This window comes from Chamaea fasciata, unplaced genomic scaffold, assembly GCF_029207755.1.
Source record: "Chamaea fasciata isolate MVZ Bird 193981 ecotype frontalis unplaced genomic scaffold, bChaFas1.0.hap1 SCAF_23, whole genome shotgun sequence".
NCBI lineage: Eukaryota > Metazoa > Chordata > Aves > Passeriformes > Sylviidae > Chamaea > Chamaea fasciata.
The window spans coordinates 4,107,565-4,125,547 of record NW_027094108.1 but is presented as its reverse complement, the minus strand read 5'-3'; the positions used below and the strand labels follow the sequence as shown (position 1 = coordinate 4,125,547).

At 51.5% G+C, this 17,983-nt stretch overlaps 1 protein-coding gene across 4 annotated transcripts in view; it reads left to right on the top strand.

Moving 5' to 3' along the window:
• Positions 1 to 17,983, top strand: part of KAZN (kazrin, periplakin interacting protein) — a 152,461-nt gene that overhangs the window by 127,956 nt on the left and 6,522 nt on the right. For all 4 annotated transcript variants that reach the window (XM_066203201.1, XM_066203202.1, XM_066203203.1 and 1 more), the window contains one exon: positions 11,323 to 11,514. In XM_066203201.1, the coding sequence (XP_066059298.1) occupies positions 11,323 to 11,514 (192 nt within the window). The remainder of the gene's footprint in view (positions 1 to 11,322; positions 11,515 to 17,983) is intronic.

The following is a 17,983-nucleotide window of genomic DNA, read 5'->3' as shown; positions in this document are numbered from 1 at the left end:
AAAAAAATAATTTTAAAAGGCAATAATACCTGATTATAATGATAGTGTTCCATATCAGAGTGGAGCTGCCCACCTTCAGCCCCATTAGAATCACACATGGCCCTGAGGCTGCAAAGCACACAGCAGCACATTTATACACAGGGATAAATCATTAACTTTTCCTGAAAGATTTCCCATTTTCCCTAATGTTTCTCTGCATGCAGCCTGTTCCCTCCAAGTGCCCCCAAAATCCCTGCTGGGGTGGGCTGAACTGGGAGGCTCTGGGGACACCGTGGCCCTTGGTGGCCTTGCAGTGACATTCCTGGATGTGCTGTGGGGGAGATAAGGCTTCAACAAGAAAATATCTCCCAAAGATATTTTGAGACCCACCACACAGCTCTGGGGTTTGCTGTTGCCTGATTATTATTTTGCTATTATTATTATTATTATTATTATTATTATTATTATTATTATTATTATTATTATTATTATTATTTTACTGCTCTTTCCCTACACAGTGACTGGTGGCACAGGCACAACCCCAACATGTGGCAGCATAATTACACGTTGCTAATGAGGGATTGCAGCTCCTTTAGCAGCCCGGCCTGACACTTTATCGGGTATTTGCAGGAGTCATGTAATTTTTTTGTATCATCATATATGGTAATATATTCACTGCAGCGTGACATGGGATAAGGTTCAATGAATAATGTAAAACCCAGAATAACACTGAATCTATATGAGATGCGCTTTTCCCCCACAGCATTGTTTTAAAAAGGAAAATATTGATTCTGGTGGGGTTCAGCGGTTCAAAGCTCTCGCAGAACTCACGTTTTGCTGATCGATGCCCACCCCGTCCCTCCACGGCCACAAACGTGCAGCTGTCTGAGCCATCCCTCGCCTCATTAGCGCTGGCACAGCTGGGGAGGGCAGGGAGGAGTCAGTGACATTTGCAGCTGGATCCAGATGTTGCAGAAGCACAGCAGGTTCTGTTGGGTTCAGGTGCCAGGTGAAAGCTCCCTCTCCGTAATACATCAATTTTTTTTTCACCAGTTACTGTCTTTGAATGCAAATCAGGATGGGTAATTTGTTTTCCTTTTTAACCAATTTCCCCCTATTCTGATCTGTGTCATTTATATTTGCGGGCCATTATCTTAGCCTCATTACAGCCTTTTAGCATTTGAATGAAAATATTGTAAAGAACCCAGAAGTTAGGCATAAAATGTCTGTGATGATAACTATAATCCTCATGATAAAATTAAAAGACACAATAGAAATAACTGTGATGAGCTCAGGAAGTTGTACCAAATGAGATTGGAACCAATATGATGATGTCTGCCCTTTCCCCTTTGCTTTTTTGTGTCTTTAAAACAGTTTTGTCACGCCGTTTTAAAGAAGGATAAAGTTGCTGTGTATGGCCTGGGTAGGGAGCTAACAAAAAAATTAAGATTTTTCTCTCTATTGAGGCTTTCATTAATAACTGCAAAAACTCTTGGTGATACACGTGTGATTTGCAGGAGCTTAAAATACTCCGGCAGCACTGGAGGAGGAGGAGGTGCTAAGCGGTGCCAAGTTCCTCAATGAAAATTACTCTCACCGCCTCTGGTTTTTGGAGCCAGATCGATGTTAATTAATCCTTGCCTCACATGTGAAGTTCTCCAACCTCACCGCCTCGGATTTTAACTCGGTAGAAGCAGATGGAGGTTCCCGAAGTGCCTCCGAAATTCCCAGCCGAGTGCTCTCCTCGATGACAATGCCAATTTGTCATGAGTGAAATGTTTGACAAAAATCTGTCATTTTTGAGAGAAGTTTTTCCTTGAAAGAAAAACCAGGGGGAAAAAAGAAATCAGCTCTGTTTTGAAACATGTCCTCAGTCTGTTATCTTTATTTTGAGAAAGAGGGGGGTGGAGAGGGGGGTTCCCATGGCTGTAGGAGAGAAATGTTTAGAAAGTTTTCCTGGAAGCAGGTGGCATTTTGAAGCAGGAAACTTTGTATGAGGTCTCCAGATTTTTCTGTTCTGGTGTTTTTTATGGACAACTCTGCCCTTCAGGTCAAATGTGGCTCTCAAGGGCCAGCTCCTGTCTGAAGGCACATGGATGCATCACTGGCCTTCTACAGAGATTCTTCGGGCAGGGCTGAGGTTAGGCAGCAGTGGCTGCAGGTGCTGGTGCCTCCAGGGCAGTGACACACAGCACCAGCCATATGCTCAAGCTGCACTTGATCAGCCACCAGCTCCTGCTCCGTGTTGTAGGGAGGGAGAACTGTTCCCTTTGGAGCAGCAGTGCTGAAGCTGAGCTGCTCTTTCACAGAATCTTAAGATCATCAAGGTTGCAAAAGCCCTCTAAGATCATCCAGTCCAACCAACGCTGCCAAGGCCACCACTAACCCGTGTCCCCAAATGCCACATCCACACGTCTTAAATCCCTCCAGTGCTAGGGACTCCACCACTGCCCTGGGCAGCTTGTGCCAGAGCTGGACAGCTTTTGACCCCAACTTGACTCTGTATTGCCAGTCTCTGGTGGGCTCTGCCCTTGGGGGTGATGGTTGCGATTTTTGGCAGAGTTGGGACAATTTTTTGGTGGTGACCACCTGTAGCTCGATTTACTTCAGAGCCATAACCCTGGTGAGACCTCCAAGCCCAGGAAGCTGGAGATGGGACACACGATGCAGGTTTGTCCTCTGATGGGGCTTGGCAAGCTTGGCTGAGCCTGCAGAGACCTTCAGAGCCAGGCTTGGGTGGGAAGGGTCTCCCCTGCCCCTGAAGAAGTGTCTTGGCTCGGGAGGGCTGACGGAGGCTGGCCAGTTTGGAAGGAAGGGCCAGAGCCATCTGCACTGACACCAGCACTTGTACCCTCCCCAGCACCAGCAGCAGCCTGAATCCATGGGGAGTGACTCCAGGGACAGGAACACCTCCCTGGCCTCAGCTTCCCCCTGGCTAAGGGACCACCACCAGCCACACAGCAATGTCTTGGTCCAGAGCAAGGAGAGGAGACCAAGGCCCAGCCCCAGTTTAACCACAGCCAAAAGGTGACTGCTGCCTGTCACAGGGACACACTCAGTGCCAGAGCCCGGCGGGACCTCACAAACCCTGCATGAGCCATCCTTGACTTGAGCAGCGCCGTTTTCCCGAGCGCCTTCCAAAGGTATCATTAATGACAACGGAAGGGGCAGGGAAATCCTTGTGGGTCCATGGCCGGGTCAAAGGGGAGCCGAGCCGCTCTGCCTGAGCACAGACGGTGCTGCGGGTGTGAGTAATGCTGCCGGGCCACCATTAGTCAGCAGAAGTCAGGACTGAGCCCAGCCCAGCACTCCGAGCTCACCGGGCTCCTCTGCCAGGGAGGAAGGAGGCTCCAAGGGGAGCTCTCGGGGAGCTTTGGCCTTGTGCAATGCCTGTGACGTGCAGAACCTCCTCCCTCTCTGGTTCGGGGCGCTGCAACTCAGCACCTTCCCGTGCCGTGGCAGGTCACAAGGCCACCTTTGCTCTGGGATTACGTAGAGAGCAGGATTAAACCCGCAGGTGCCCCGGAGCCCGCGGTGATTCCCGGCTCGCGTGGGGAGGCTCCGGCCGCGGCAGCGGGAGCTGAGTCGGCACGGGCGCGCTCCGACTTGATCCCCGCGGAGGGAATTGTGCAAACATTTGCTGCCATGGGAGGTGACGCAGAGTTTTCCTGGGCTTCCCGGAGCTGAGGTAGGTGATGGCCGGGGCCATGGGGCAGCGCACGCCTGGCAGCAGAGCCGTGCCCGCCCGTGTGGCAGCGCCAGCCTGCTGCCTGCGCTGTTTGCTGCGATGAGAACCGCGCTCGTTGCACAACGAAACCAACTCCCCTCCCCTTCCCAAAACGCTGTGAGGGAGCAGCAGGAGAGGGAAGGGGCAATGCCCGCCAGCGCACTGGGAGAGTCACGGGGTGGGTGACAAGCTGGCTTATTGACCCGGGTGGACCAGGTGGCCGTGGGTGCATTCCTTCCTAGCCAGGACAGCTCACTCCTCCCGCAGTTGTATTGTCACCCACTTCCCCAAAACGTCAAAGTCCGTGGACACGGGGTGTGCCTCAGTTTCCCCATGCCTGAGATACTGCGGCTGGGTGGCTGGCAGAGGCTTGGTGCTGTTGTAAAGTGGAATATGGTGATTTTTTTTTTTTTTTGTCTTGGACTGTGTTTTATGAGCTTGGTGCAAGCGCTGCCTTCCTGGGCAGAGCAAGAGGTGTGTGGTGGCAGAGCGCTGGGGCTGCCTCCAGAGCATCCCCACACCAGCAGCTGGCCGGGCAGGGCTCATCCTAGTGAGGTTAACAGGGTAGAGACAGGCAAAAATTCATAAACCCAAAGGGCTTCTGCCCCGTTCTTCATCACTTAGGAAGGTGAAGAAATTTATAAAGCAGGTCTACTGTGGAGAGCTTGGAAACAGGCAGCCCAGGCAGCAGGGTAAGGGCAGGTAATAGTGCACCGTGGACCACAGGGAACAAAAATATTCGTATTAGAAAAATTTCCTCACTGAAGGAGTGGTTAAGCATCGGAATGGGCTCCTCGGGGCGAGTGGTGGAGTCGTCATCCCTAGAAGTGTTCAAAAAACCAGCAGATGCGACGCTGTGCCGTGTGGTTTAGTGGCCGTGGTGCTATTTGGTTAAAAGTTGGACTTGATCTTGGAAGTCTTTCCCAACCTTAATGATTCTCTGGAAAAGCCATACGGGCGTGCTGGGTCTCAGAGAGTGTGGTCGTTCTGGTGTGTTTTCATGTGTGTTTTATCACAGAAAGGCAGGTGGTCTCTGCGTTCTCAACGGGTTTTGCTTTGTCTCTGCTTACGCCATCCCATATAAAAATAAGTAACAACTGCACTGCGAGAAAAAACAAACAAAAAAAAACCAAAACAACACCTCACGCGTTTGCCTTGCGAGGACGAGCTGGCCCGAGCCGTGCGCTGGCACCGGGGCTGCCTCGCCGCCTTCCTGCCTCAGTTTCCCCCGGTGCTGCTGGCCGGGTATGGCCAACAGCGGTGGCGATGGAGCCGCCAGGACGCGGCTCTGGCCGCTGGGTGGGTGGCAGCGGCGGGAGCGATGGATGATGATTCCAGCCGGGAATCATTTCCGCCGCCGGCCGGCCGCGGGTTCCTGCGCGGCCCCGGGGCTCCGGGAGACTTGTGGGGGGCCCGCCGTGCCGCTCACCTCGGGCCGTGCGGGGCAGAGCCACTCCTCCGAGCCGTGACATCAAGCGAGCGGCGAGAGGTCAAATTCCCGGCGCAGGTAGCGCTGGCCGCACTTCCGCGCACCGCCGAGCGGTACCGGGGAGGAGCCGCCCTCCCGGGGACCCCCCGCGCCCCCGGCCGGCCCCGGGCCCGCCGTGCCCCGCCATGAAGTCGGAGCAGGAGGAGAGCAAGGCGGGGACGTGCCGCTGCCAGCAGGGCTCCGCTCCGCGCCCGGCCCATTGTCCGGCTGCCCGGGCACGGCGAGCGGCGGCCGCGGACGATGCTCCGGCCAGGGCGCTGTGCCCCCGCTCGGCCCACGCAGGTAAGGGGGTCCCCGGAGGGTCCCCCGGGAGCGGTGGCAGCCCGGCGTGCGCGGCTTTCCTTCCCCTCGCTCGCTTTGTGCTTGGAGCTCGCTTCCTCCTGGGGGAAACAAAACAACGGCGGAGCGCGCTGGGAGCCGCCGGGGCCGCGGGGAGGGTGGCGGTGGTGGCCGTGCTGTCCCCACGCCCGGGGGCAGGGGCGAGGGGCTCCGTGGCCCCGCGGCGCTGGGGAGGGCCGGGAGGGCGGCTCCCGGTGCCCCGTAGTCCATCTTGGCTCCCGGAGAAGTTGGACGAGCCGGGAGCTGGCGGAGGGCTCGGAGCCGGTCCGGGGGCTGCCGCGGGGGTCGCAGCCCGCCGGCCTGTGGCTCTTTGCCCTGTGTGCTCCTGGCAGCCTCCACAAACCCCAGCCTGGCCCCCAAGCCCCTCTGCTCACCCTCCCGCCGGTGTGCACAGGGGTTTAAATGAGGTTTTATTTACTTGCATCCCCTGTGAGACACCCGCTAGCATGTGGCCGGGGCAGACCGACTGCGTGGTGGAAATAATCCTTATTTTTGGGGTGGGGAATGCCAGGACGTGGAGGTAACTTGGCAAGCAGGTGGTCTCTGCACATCCTGCCCCAGCTGGGTCAGTGTGTGTGGCTGGGGGTCCTGTCCTGGAGCTGTGACCCTGTGGACACACCGAGGACAAGCTGGTGTCTAACTCAGGAAATGCTCAGGAGTGGTGTTAGCAAGGATTTGCTCTCACTGGGTGAAAGCTTTACCTTGAAATTCTTCCGGATTTTCTGTGGCCAGGTGCAACAGCTCGCTTGTAGCATTGCAGCAACAGCACGGGGTGGAAATAAAAGCTTATTTATAATTAAGAGATAGGTGTGCAAAGCCAAAATTCATTTTATTAACCCAAGAGGCTCTGCTGAGCACCCTGGTACCCACCCAGGAGGGAGCACTGGGTGGCTGACAGCTCCTCTGAGGCCATGGTGTGCCACAGTGCTGCAGAGACTCTGTACTGAGGGATGTGCCTGGGATGCACAACAGGACTGGGCTGAAGTGGTGATTTACAAGTGTCAGGCCCTTGCGCTTATCCCCTGGAGCAGATGATGTGGGGTGAAGAGTGGGCTCGTTTTGAGCCGCTGTGAGTCCATTGTGGTGTCTGGGTGTCAAAGGGAGAGGTTGGCTGTGTTGGCTTTGCTCCAGCAAGTCCTGGGCAGTGGCAGTAGCTGGGTCCTCTTACAAATGGTTTGGGTTGGAGGAACCTTAAAGCCCATCTTGTTCCACCCATGGAACAGGGACACCTTCCACCATCCCAGGTTGCTCCAAGCCCTGTCCAACCTGACAGCCACAGCTTCTCTGGGCAGTCTGTGCCAGGGCCTCCCCACCCTCACAGGGAAGAACTTCTTCCTAATATCCCAACTAACTGTGCCCTCTATCAGTGAGAAGCCATTCCCCACTGTCCTGTCACTCTCCAGCTCTCTGCACCTTTGCAAGAGGGAAGTCCCAAGATGAGAAGCTACTTAAAAATCAGAGGTGATGAGATGCTCTTTAAAACGCAAACTCAGCTCATCCCTGAGCCTTGAATAGTTTTGTTTTTTTCTAGTAAGTTTCTTTATGAACCTTGCATTTTTCATCCTAGGACAGAGGTGTGTGTACATGTATATTTATCCTGCTGATGTTCTGGATAAAAACTCACCCTTGACTTGTGCCCAGCAAAGCAAAAAGCATCTCACCGTCAAACTCACAAAAGCGGCACAAAATGCAGCTTTCACCTGAGATACTGATTCACCCACACGAGCCTCGTCGTTTGTTCTGCATCCATTTTTAATATGTCCCCTCCAAAAGCAGAAATGCGTGTACAGCAATCGTGTCAGCTGAGTTACATGGAAAAAAAAAAAAGGTTTTTAAATGGATCTCTTTAAAGTGATGCCTGTTCCAAGGCCAGTAAAAGGCTTTGCTGCTGCATGGAGGGTTGGTCTGCTGCCCAGAGGAGTCCAAGATGGGATTTGCAGGAGCAGGAGTGGAAACTTCACCCCCAAATGATGTCTGGAGATGTTCACCACAATTTAAAAAAAAAAAAAAAATCTCATTGGCGTTGTCTGTTAACACCCATCAGTCGTTGAAGCATAAAGGATGCAGAATCCAGCAGTGTCATGGAAGTTTAATGTGATCAGCTAAAATATAATTAACAGCCAATTATTTCAGTGGGAATGGTAGTTTTCATCAGCTGGTCTGGGAAATGTTTCAATTGCATTAGCTTCATCTCTGCCCACTTGCAGCAGATTTGGAAGGGGTTGGAATGAGTGATGGGGCTTGTCCATGCAAGGCAATACTTCCTCCTCTGGGTAGTCAGGAATTACAGAAGGCACCCAAGTCCCCTCCCCGCCCCCCCAAAAAAAAGGTTAAAAAGAGGAGGAAAAATTTAAAAAGGGACAAAAACATTGAGGGAAAAGTGCTGTGGAAGCTTTTCACATTGAGGTTGTTGCGTTTAGGAGGCGATTCCTAATGGCAGATTTAACTTTGCACCCTGTTACAGTGACGATTGCAAGGGTGAACTGCAAAAAAAAAAAAAAAAAAAAAAAGCCTTTAAAAATACTCTCTTCTCCTGATTGCTTTTGCATCATGTTGGGGGGTGTATGGAGTCCCTTGGAGGGGCACTGAGCCCTGGTCCCTGCTAGAGAGTGCTGATGCTCACTTCAAACTCCTTTGCAGCTTCAGACAGAGGCACAGCTCCATCCAGCTCATAGGAATGACATGGAAATCCTCCCTCAGCCATCTGTATGTGGAAGAAATAGAGGCTGAAATGAGGTTCCTGAATAATTGACCCCATTTTCCCAGCTATTGGAACTTTCCTGTAACGATCACTAAGAGCTGCCTGCAAACAGGGTGTTTCGGGTCATTTATTTAGGTACTTAAACTTGGCAGAGCAACAGGGGTTTTCTCCCCCCTGCTTTAAAATGAAGCAAAAATTTCCCTTTCAAGCTGAGTCTCTTAATGTGAATTATGCCAATAATGTGGGATTTCTCCATAGGACCCTTGAGAGCAGGAGGTGCTGGAAAGGTGGGATGGAAGCTTGGAGGAGAGTGATGAAGAGCAGATGCTTCATGCTGGGGAGGGGGAAGTGCTCTGAGGGGGAAAATTGGTGTGATTTTGGTGGGCAGAATACCAGAGGAAGCATTGGAGAGATGGAAATCCTGTACAGGAGTGTCATTAGAGGCGTGTGCCCAGAGGATTTGTGGCTGCCCCATCCCTGGAAGTGCCCAAGGCCAGGCTGGACAGGGCTTGGAGCAGCCTGGGATAGTGGAAGGTGTCCCTGCCCATGGCAGGGGGTGAAACAAGATGGGCTTTACGCTCCCTTCCAGCCCAAACCAGTTTGTGATTCCATTACATTGGCAGGAGCCCTGAGAGGGAGTTGGAAAGAGGGATTTTCCTATCAAACCCTGGCTGCATGGATTCTGCTTTCCAATTTTATATATATATGTATTTATAAACCGGATTTGGCTTTGCCATATATATAATGTATATATATGTAGCAAATAACTGTATATTGCAAAGCAAAATCCTTTTTTCTGCAGATTCCTATATATATATATGTATATCTCAAATTTTATGTCAGAAAAAAGCAAGAATTTTGGATATATGGCTGATCAATAATTCAGGTTCTCCATAGGCTTTGGCTGGCAGCGTGGGGAGCATGTTGCTGCATGCTTCTCTCCAGATTACATCTGTAGCTTCTCAGAGATCTCAGATTTTAATCCTTCAGCAGTTTCTGCCTGGATCAGGAGCTGAGTACTAAGTGGGGATGAAATTCCCTTGTTGCCTGTTTCGGAGGAGAGATGCTTTTCAGTTTCTTCAGTGTTTCTCACCATAACCAGAGGGGATCAGGGCATTTTTTGAGAGCTGCACTGGGCAGTGCATTACAGCATCTTGGGCCATGCCCAAGGACCCCTCTGGAATTCTTTGCTGCAGAATTCCCCCCGGGCTGGCTGTCCTTGGTCTTGTTTCCCCTCTCCCTTTCCCAGATCACCTCGTGCCCTGTGGGTATTTTCTTGGTTCCCACCAAAATGCTGCGATTCGCAGGAATCTGTCGGGATCAGTGCAAGCTGCCCTGCCTCCATCCTCATCTGCGGGTTAATTTTTTTCCCAGGAGCAGCCCGTGGTGAAGTGGCATGTAAGGAAAGGTGAAAATGACTTATCAGTGGGGGGAAAAAAAAGCAATTTGTTGCAGCCAGAGGTATTTCATGGGTCTGCAGGGGGCTTTCTGTGGCTGGGGAAGGCACTGAGTGGGTTTTGCATGCTAAATACTCCACCGTGTGTGAGCCCTTCACATCCTCTCAGGGTTCCCAGAGGCTGGAGGGGACACGCTGCATTTCTCCCATCCCCTGGGGAAGATCCTGTTGGCCTTGGCCGCCTCCAGTTCTTGCTTTTTGCACGGATTTCAAGAAAACTCTTTGGGCTGCACCAAACCCCCTCCCAGCCTGGAGCTCGACTGTTCCTCATTAGTGACTTTATTGCTAAATAATTTACAGAATGGGGCCTTGCCAGTTTTCATTCGGGAAGCATTTCAAGTATGTGCAGCAGATTTTTATGCCTTCCTGGTGCAGCTGCCGGGAGGGGGGAGCTGCCTCTCCCTGTCCTGCCGCCAGCGTCACCGCCCGGCCTCGCAGTGCCGGAAAGGAAACGGCCCCTGCACGTGGAGAGGGAACCAAGGAAGAATCAGGGGGAAAATCCCTGTGTTCCATGTCCAGCTGGTGTCCTCCAGGCTCGCTGCTACACGGGAGCACTGGGGAAAGGACACGGCCAGGGTGGCTTGGAGAGGAGGTGTTGGGTTTCGTTTCTGTTTCATTTTCCTGGTAACCGTGACGGGTGTGTGCTGATGGGGTCGTTTTTTCTCCCAACCCAAGAGGATGTGGATGTCCCATCCCTGGAAGTGTTCAGGTCCAGGTTGGGCTTAAAGCAACCTGGTCTAGTGGGAAGTATCCCTGACTATGGCAGGGGGTAGGACTGGATGGTCTTTAAGGTCCCTTCCAAGCCAAACCGTTCCATTATTCTATGAAATCAATAATAATAATTTCGGGATGTGAAAGGGCTTTTCTCCACTTGTTTCTAAATGGGAGGGAAAGCAAAGCCAGACTTGGAGGGAAGATTGCAGCAGCACCTGCACAGACCAAAAGTGTCTTGTAGGATGAGGGTGATGGGTGCAATGTGGAAAGAGCAGAAAAGCACTTTATTACACTAAACAGTGGGTGCTGCTGTAGGAAACGAGGTACTGGAGCTTTTCTCCAGTGCCTGCTGTGCACAGGATCCCAGCTGGTTCTGCCAGGATGCTCCTGCGGTGTAGCTGCTTGGAGGAGTGAGCAGTCACTGTGTGTAAGTCTGCAAAATTCAGGATTTGGGGCTGTGGATGGAAGCGTCAGCTTCCCTTTTCCAGTCTCACAGTGGTTTTGCTGAGTGTGCCCTGAGCATGTGGGTGGCTGGAGTCAGAACTGAGATGTGTGGGAGCTCAGGAGACTGTTAGAGACCAGCCCTGTCAGTGAGTGGTTTGGATAGGAAAGTCCTTCTTGGTTTCTTCTTACTCTTTACTATTACTATTACTATTTACTATTACATATTAACATCTTTTTATTCTTTCAATGCAAAAGCCATCACCTCCATCAAAGCGGAGGCTCCCCACCTCCTCCCTAGTGCCTTCCCCATCCATCCTGGTCCTTCTCCAGTCCGTGGTGCAGGTTTTGGGCTGTGCAGAGCCAGCAGAGGGAGGGGCCAGCCCGGCAGCATTTCCCCGGGGTTGGAGTTTCCAGCAGGGGCTGTGCCGGGAGCCGTCGCTCACTTCCTCACATTGTGTCTCCTCTTCCTCCAGCGCTGCTGCGGGAGGAGGTGGCCCAGCTGCAGGAGGAGGTCCACCTGCTCCGGCAAATGAAGGAAATGCTGACCAAGGACCTGGAGGAGACCCACGGCAGCAAGTCCCCCGAGGTGCTCTCGTCCACCGAGCTGAAGGTGCAGCTGGCGCAGAAGGAGCAGGAGCTGGCACGGGCCAAGGAGGCTCTGCAGGGTAAGGGTTGCACCTCCCTCTGGCTGCAGCACCCTCAACTTCTCAAAAAGTTAATTAATGAGGAAAGGAGAAGCCATGCTTTTCCCTTGGAGACTGCAGAGTGCGTTCACCAGGCACTCCTGCTGGGGCTCTGGTGTCCCTGGGATCCCCCACTGCTCTCCTGGCCCAGCTAGGGATGGTGTGGAGCTGGGAAGGACTGGGGTGCAGCAGTGGGCTGGGAAATGGGATGTGAGGGCTGATTGCAGCACTGCAAAGCAATTCCTCCACAGCTGTAGAGCAGAGCCAAGGCAGCAGCTGAAATGCAGCTGGAGATGGGGTTTGGATTTGAGCCCCTCGGACTTGTAGGAGGGGAGCTGTGAGTTTCCTGGTGACTGCAACTTTCCTTGTGCTGCATGGAGTTACCTCCAGGTGACTGCAGGGTCTCCTCCTTCCTTCACCCCTGCCTTTGGGGGTTTTTGTGGCAGTCAGGGCTGTGCTCTCCTTTCCTCACCAGCACAGCGAGCCCTGGGACCGGGGCATGTGTGGAGCAAAATACAACACTGCAGCTTTTCCACCCTAAACCCAAGCTGACAATAAATCCAGGCAGGATGGTTTGTTAGCTGGAGCCAGGGGATGATCCTGAGCAGGGAAGGCTCTCACCCATCAAACCCTGGCAGCGCCGCAGCTCTAAATATCATCTCAAATCCCCAGCATAGCGAGTGTAACTTGCACTTGTCAGCTCGTGTTTGCGGATTATGAGGAGAAGCTGTCAAAAGTTTTCAGGCTCACAGGCTGAGAGGCACGTGGGGAGCTGTGGGGCCTCTGCCTCTCCCCCTGTCCGGGATGCTGGGATGCTCGGAGGCACAGGGAAATGGGCTGAGTCAGTGTTTGGGGAAAGGACTTCAGAAAATTTTGTTGTCGCTCTCTGATGTACAGAAACATCCCTTTATATCAGCAGCAGCCAAAACAGCTCCAAAATCCTGCCTCCCCCCACGCCACCAGTGCAGCCTCAGGCAGCAGGAAATGCCCTGGGTTTATAGAACTCTAATTGGAGGAGAAAAACCGTAATTAGGGAATATTTGCTCCATGTGGATGGGGCAGGGAGGGAAGTGCTGATAAATGCAAAATGCAGAAACACAGAACTGTTAAAATACTAGTTAGAAAAAGAGTAAGAAGTCATCTCAGAAGCTGCAATGAGGTCATATGTGCTTCTGTGGAGGATAGTCCAGCAAAAAAGTGAGTTTGACTTGAAAATTGTGAGCACTTAAGGAATATAATATTGGGTTTTAGTTGGCTTTTACTTGCCAATATTCAAGCCTCTGAGCTTGGTTTTCCAGGACTTGTCTGCAGGTGTGGTGGCTAGGAAGAGAGAATCTCAGTTGCCACCTGGATGGGCACATAACAAGAAGCTTTTTCTCAATTGATGCTCCTTCCCTATCCTGCAATATTAAGAAGCTTCTGTGATTTTTGGGCAAATTGTCCAGGCTGGATCTGGGCTGGAGGCTCTGGGCAGCAGAGCAGGCTTGGCAGTGACTGAGATGGATAACTTGAAAACGAGATCAGCAGCTGCAGGGGAAAAAAAAATCCTTTTTCCTTTCCATGAAAAATTGTCCAGAGAGAAACGTAGCCAAAAATGGAGGGAAAAGTGTCTGGTGACTGGCTCTGCCAGGGGAGACAGATCTGCTGATGGACACAGAGGGGAGATCATGGCTCTGTAGTAAGGAACTGCTGGATAAGGCCCTGCCAGGAGTACAGGGAGACTTGGCCATGCTGTCCTGTAGTTTGGGGATCTGTGTCAGTTGTGTCCTGCAGCCAAAACTTCTCCCAAGAGCAACTCCTCCTCACAGCCTGCATTCCTGCATCCCCAGTCCCACATCCTCACCAGAGGCTGCCCCACATCCAGCAGCATCATCCCTGTGCCGGCAGCAGCCCACGATCCGTGGTGGGTCCTGTGGAATGTCATTAGCAGATAAATTAGATGGAAATCTGTCATCATTGCTGGCTCTGAGCCTGGAAGTGCAGCGCAGCTGGTTCAGATGGATCTTGGCTTGCTGGGCCATGCTGCAGAGGGAAGCAGAGAGGGTTTGCTGGTCGAGGGCTCCAGAGCCTTTATTTTGCACATCCACACGGGGGTTTGGTTTGTGATGGTCTCCATGGAGGGTGGGTTCATTGCCCCCCTTTGGAATTGCATTTCCAGCCCTTCCCAACAGCATTTGGCACAGGGATAAAGCTGATAAGCCTGTGCTGCATCTTCCCTGTGCTGTGGAGGGTAAGAGCAGGGATCTGGCCCAGCACAGGGTGCTCTGGAAGAGCAACTCGACCAGTTTCTTTATTTCTGTCAGCATGTGCTTTGTGCACCTTTATTCCACTTTTTCCTGGGCTAATTCCATCTCTTGCACTTTTTTTTTTAAATCCACTAAAATCCAATTAAAATCCCACAGTGCGACGTCCTACTGCCCTCTCCACTTCAGCCATGGCTGGGACTCTGAATTGTGCCTCCAGCATTAGAGCAGTCATTATTTGCCCCTGGCTGGAAAGGTGTGGATGTGGTCTGGATTTCTGGTGTGGAAGTCCCTGATGGGAGAAGTTGCAGACAGCTTTATTACTGCTGGTCCTGCTGCGGGCAGGGACTGTGCCCAAGTGCCTGGGGGACTCGAGGAGCCTCTTGGCTGGGTGACATCCAGGAGTGTGTGGGCTGATGGCAGAAACCCCATTTCTGGGAAGGTTTATCCAATATGCTGGAGCTTGCCTGCGGGATTATCACACAGAGAGCAAACCTGGTTGGTTTCCTTTTTGAGTGCCAGGGTGGAAACCTCAGGCTGGCTTTCCCTGCTGCTTGGAAAGGCATGAACCAGCTTCATGTCTGCTCCACAAATGGGTTGTAGCCTGGTTTTCTGCCTCCCTCACCTTCAGCTCAAAGCTGTGACTCCCCAGGAACAGTATTTGTGTTGCTGAAAGCCCTGTACAGAGATCCACAGCACCCTCAGCTTGCTGCTGTGAGGGGCTGGGTAGCAAAGAAATGGGTGGACAGGTGTCCCAGTGGATGGATGACCCAGAAGATGGACGTTGCATCAGATGGATATCCAGAAGGATGTGTGACCTGGCAGATGGGTGTCCCAGGAGATGGGTGTCCCACTGGGTGGAAGTCCTGGCAGATGGATGTCCCAGCCATGGACCCAGCCAAGGAAGCCATCACCACTACAAGGACATGGATCTCTACAGAAAACCTGTTCTCCTTTGAAGACCCACCTGAAGTTTTCAGAAGTCGTTCACCACCTTGTTGACTGCTGAGTCAGGTTTGGAAAGCTATTACCAGGTAAACTCCCCCAAGGAGAATTGCCTCACCTCACTTTTTCCTGCTGCTTGACACTGGGCTCTAATTTCCTGCCTGCTCTGTACCTCCACACACCCAGGAGTGAGTACTGGCTCTGCTTGACACCGCAGAACATTGATGTTTTCAACATCAGGATCCTCCTGCTGGCAACAGCTGCCCTGGGGACTGCACGTGCCTCTTTAATTGCAAAGCAAGGAGCAGCACTGAGATCCTGATTTTATGGGTTAGTCATGGTGACAATATTGGATTTCATGGCTGCGAGGAAGAAACAGAAGAAATTAAGTCAATGTTAATGGGACAGGATGGGTTTGCACATTGCTGTTGCACAGGGCATCCCTGGGGTTCCAGCCCTGCTCCCCAAGGATGCCCTTCCCTGCATCAGAAATTAGTGTGTGATTCAGTAAGTCAGCTCTGATTCTTTTCCTGACATGAAAATTCACATTGTGTGGGGTGAGAGAAGGACTTGGAAGTGGATGCGAGTCACGGGAAGCTGCTCTTTGGAGTTCAAAAGGTGTGCTGCATCTTCTGCCAGTGCCCCGGTGTGAGTCTGGGCATTGCTGCCTCATCCCAGGAGTGTGGAACTGGGCAGAGATGCTGCTTCTGTGGTTCAAACAGTAGTTTTTCATCTAACATCACATTATCAAGGTAGTTAAACTAATTATTACTCATATGTCCTCCAAGGGAGCCTCGGCTGGATGGTGGGGCCTCCACCTCATAGGGCCAGCCAGGGGTTGGATGTCGGTGATCCTTGTGGATCCCTTCCATGCCAGGATGTTCTGTAATTGGTATCCGCTTAATCTGATGCTCATAATTGCAAAGAGGGAAGGCAGTATGTAGAGCAGCCCGCATCCTGGGGGGAGATGCCTGGGTTTAGGATACAGGAGCTAATTCCCAGCTGGAAGCTGTTGGATGGTGAGATCAGACTGGGGCCACGGGGTGGTGACACCTCCAGTGGTGGCATTGCTGGGTGGCTCCAGCCCTGCTGCTGTCCCAGACAGGGCTGTGCCTCTCCAGTGGAACAGCTGGATTTTGGCTCCTCACACAGATCTGGGAATAAAAGACACTGAGGGGGTGGATTTTTAATTGTTTTGGCTGCAGGAGGAGCCCAGCACGGGGCCGGTCCCGTTACCTCTCCGTGTCCATCATTCTTTTCCCAAAGGACCGAGGGGTGGATCGAGTGGCAGGAGGTGGAAGCTCAAATAACAGGAGGGCAGGGTGAGCTGGTGCAGGTGGGGATGGTGGTGAGAGCTGGGGGGATTCACCCAGCTCCTCCCAACCCATCTCCCCCATCCCGTGCTGCCAAGGCCGGGGCTGAGCTGCCGGGTCCAAGGGGAGCTGCTGGTCCCCCCCTCCTTCTGCCACGTGCTTTGGAGGGGAGGGGGAAATTAATAATGCAAGTAAGAGAAGTACTTTCCACTCGTGGCCTGGGTTTAGGATTTCTTGCTTCTTTTTCTTGGGTTTATGAGGAGGTCAGGGGCTTGGCCAGAGCCCACTGTGCCGATGGGCTGGGGGAATTTATTTGGGTACTTGTGGGCGTTTGGGATACAGAAACCTGGCCCTGGATCATCAGATTAAAGGAAAAAGCCATTTCACCTCCTCAGATGGCCCCGATAGTCAGGGAAAAATCTGCTTTATCCCTCCTTGGCTGGCCATGGGTTGCAAAGGCTCATTTTCCTCAACCCACTAATTAGCTGGGCTTGTTTGCTAAGGATGAATTAAGCTGCTGCAGTAAGTGGGGCTCAGTCCAGGAGCTGCTGGCAGCCCTCACAGCTCACTTCTGCCTCACTTTTTATTTTTCTCCTTCCTTTTTCAATTAATTTCCTATTAATTTGGTTCAGAATGGAGTTCTCAAATGACTGATAAATCTTATTTAAGCTTAGGAGCTAATCATTCTTAGAGGAAGGAGAGTAATAGAGGGGAGTAAAAAAAGTGTGTTAATTTCAGCAAATCTCTCAAATATGAAATGCAACAAATGGTAAATTGTCCTGTTGGGTTAATAGGAAAAAATCTGCTCTTTTAATACCCAAACCTTATAATCCTCTTGTCATACTGACACACTGGCATAAATATTGGTAAATATTAGTATATCAATACATATTCAACCTTGGGAGATAGTTATCCTTCTTCTAATAGGACTTCAGAGCATTTTTTTTTTTATTGGCAAGTGATTAAATGTTTTCTGTAAATCTTTAAGGGCCATGAATACTGCCACTAATTAAAGGAGTTTGTATGCTATAGGGGACTCACTATTTAATTAAATTCATTAGGATTCTTTTGTCGCCTCCAGCATCAGAGATTGGCAAATGTGACTTAAACTTTTATAAGAGCCTCCCAGTATCCTTGAGGAAATTACATTTTACGTATATAGATATATGTGTGTCTGTGGGGTCTGGATCTCACCCCAGTATGGTTCGGTCAACTTATAATTAATTTTTCTTTTTTAGCAAGTTTTTATTTCCTGTGAAAGAATTGGGCAGGGGAAGGTGGTGGTTAAGGACACACAGGCAGTGGGAAAGGGCTTTTTCAAAGTCATGGGTGTGGTTGTGATTGTTTTTAGAGGGTTTCTGTAGTAATTTCCTAAAATGGGAATAAAGTAAGGGAAATCCTTGTGTCAGAGGAGGCAGAGTTGTCCCAGGAGGAGTCGTGTTCATTGAAGTGGGCGAGGAAGACTCCCAAGAGCTCCTTGTCACAGGACACTATGATTTCTTGCAGCATTTCCTACCTCACTTTCTGGTTTTCGGTGTTCTGATTTATCTCCAGTGCTTTATGGCAGAATAGTTGGTCCAAAGAGTTTCATCTCTTGGATTTTAACAGATAAAAAGCTCTATAGTCCCAAGCATCTCCTTCTTTCTTCACTATTTTAGTCTGGTTTTATTCCCCCCATCTTTTTCTCCTCTCACCTGCAACCCTTTCCTTTCCTTTCAGCTCCATTCCAAGCACCTGATTTATTGTTCATCTTCCCAGCACACACTTAGAGTAAGAAACAGTCAGAAAAGTAGAGTAAAACCTGTGCCCAGAAGTTCATACCTGAGGAAACCCCTTCTGGAGACGGTGGTTGGGACCAGCTGGGGTGGGGTGGGAGCTGCCCAGAGCTGGATGAGGGGGGCTGCTCTGATTTTGGGGTCTGTTCCAGCACGTGTGCAGGGCTGGGGGATC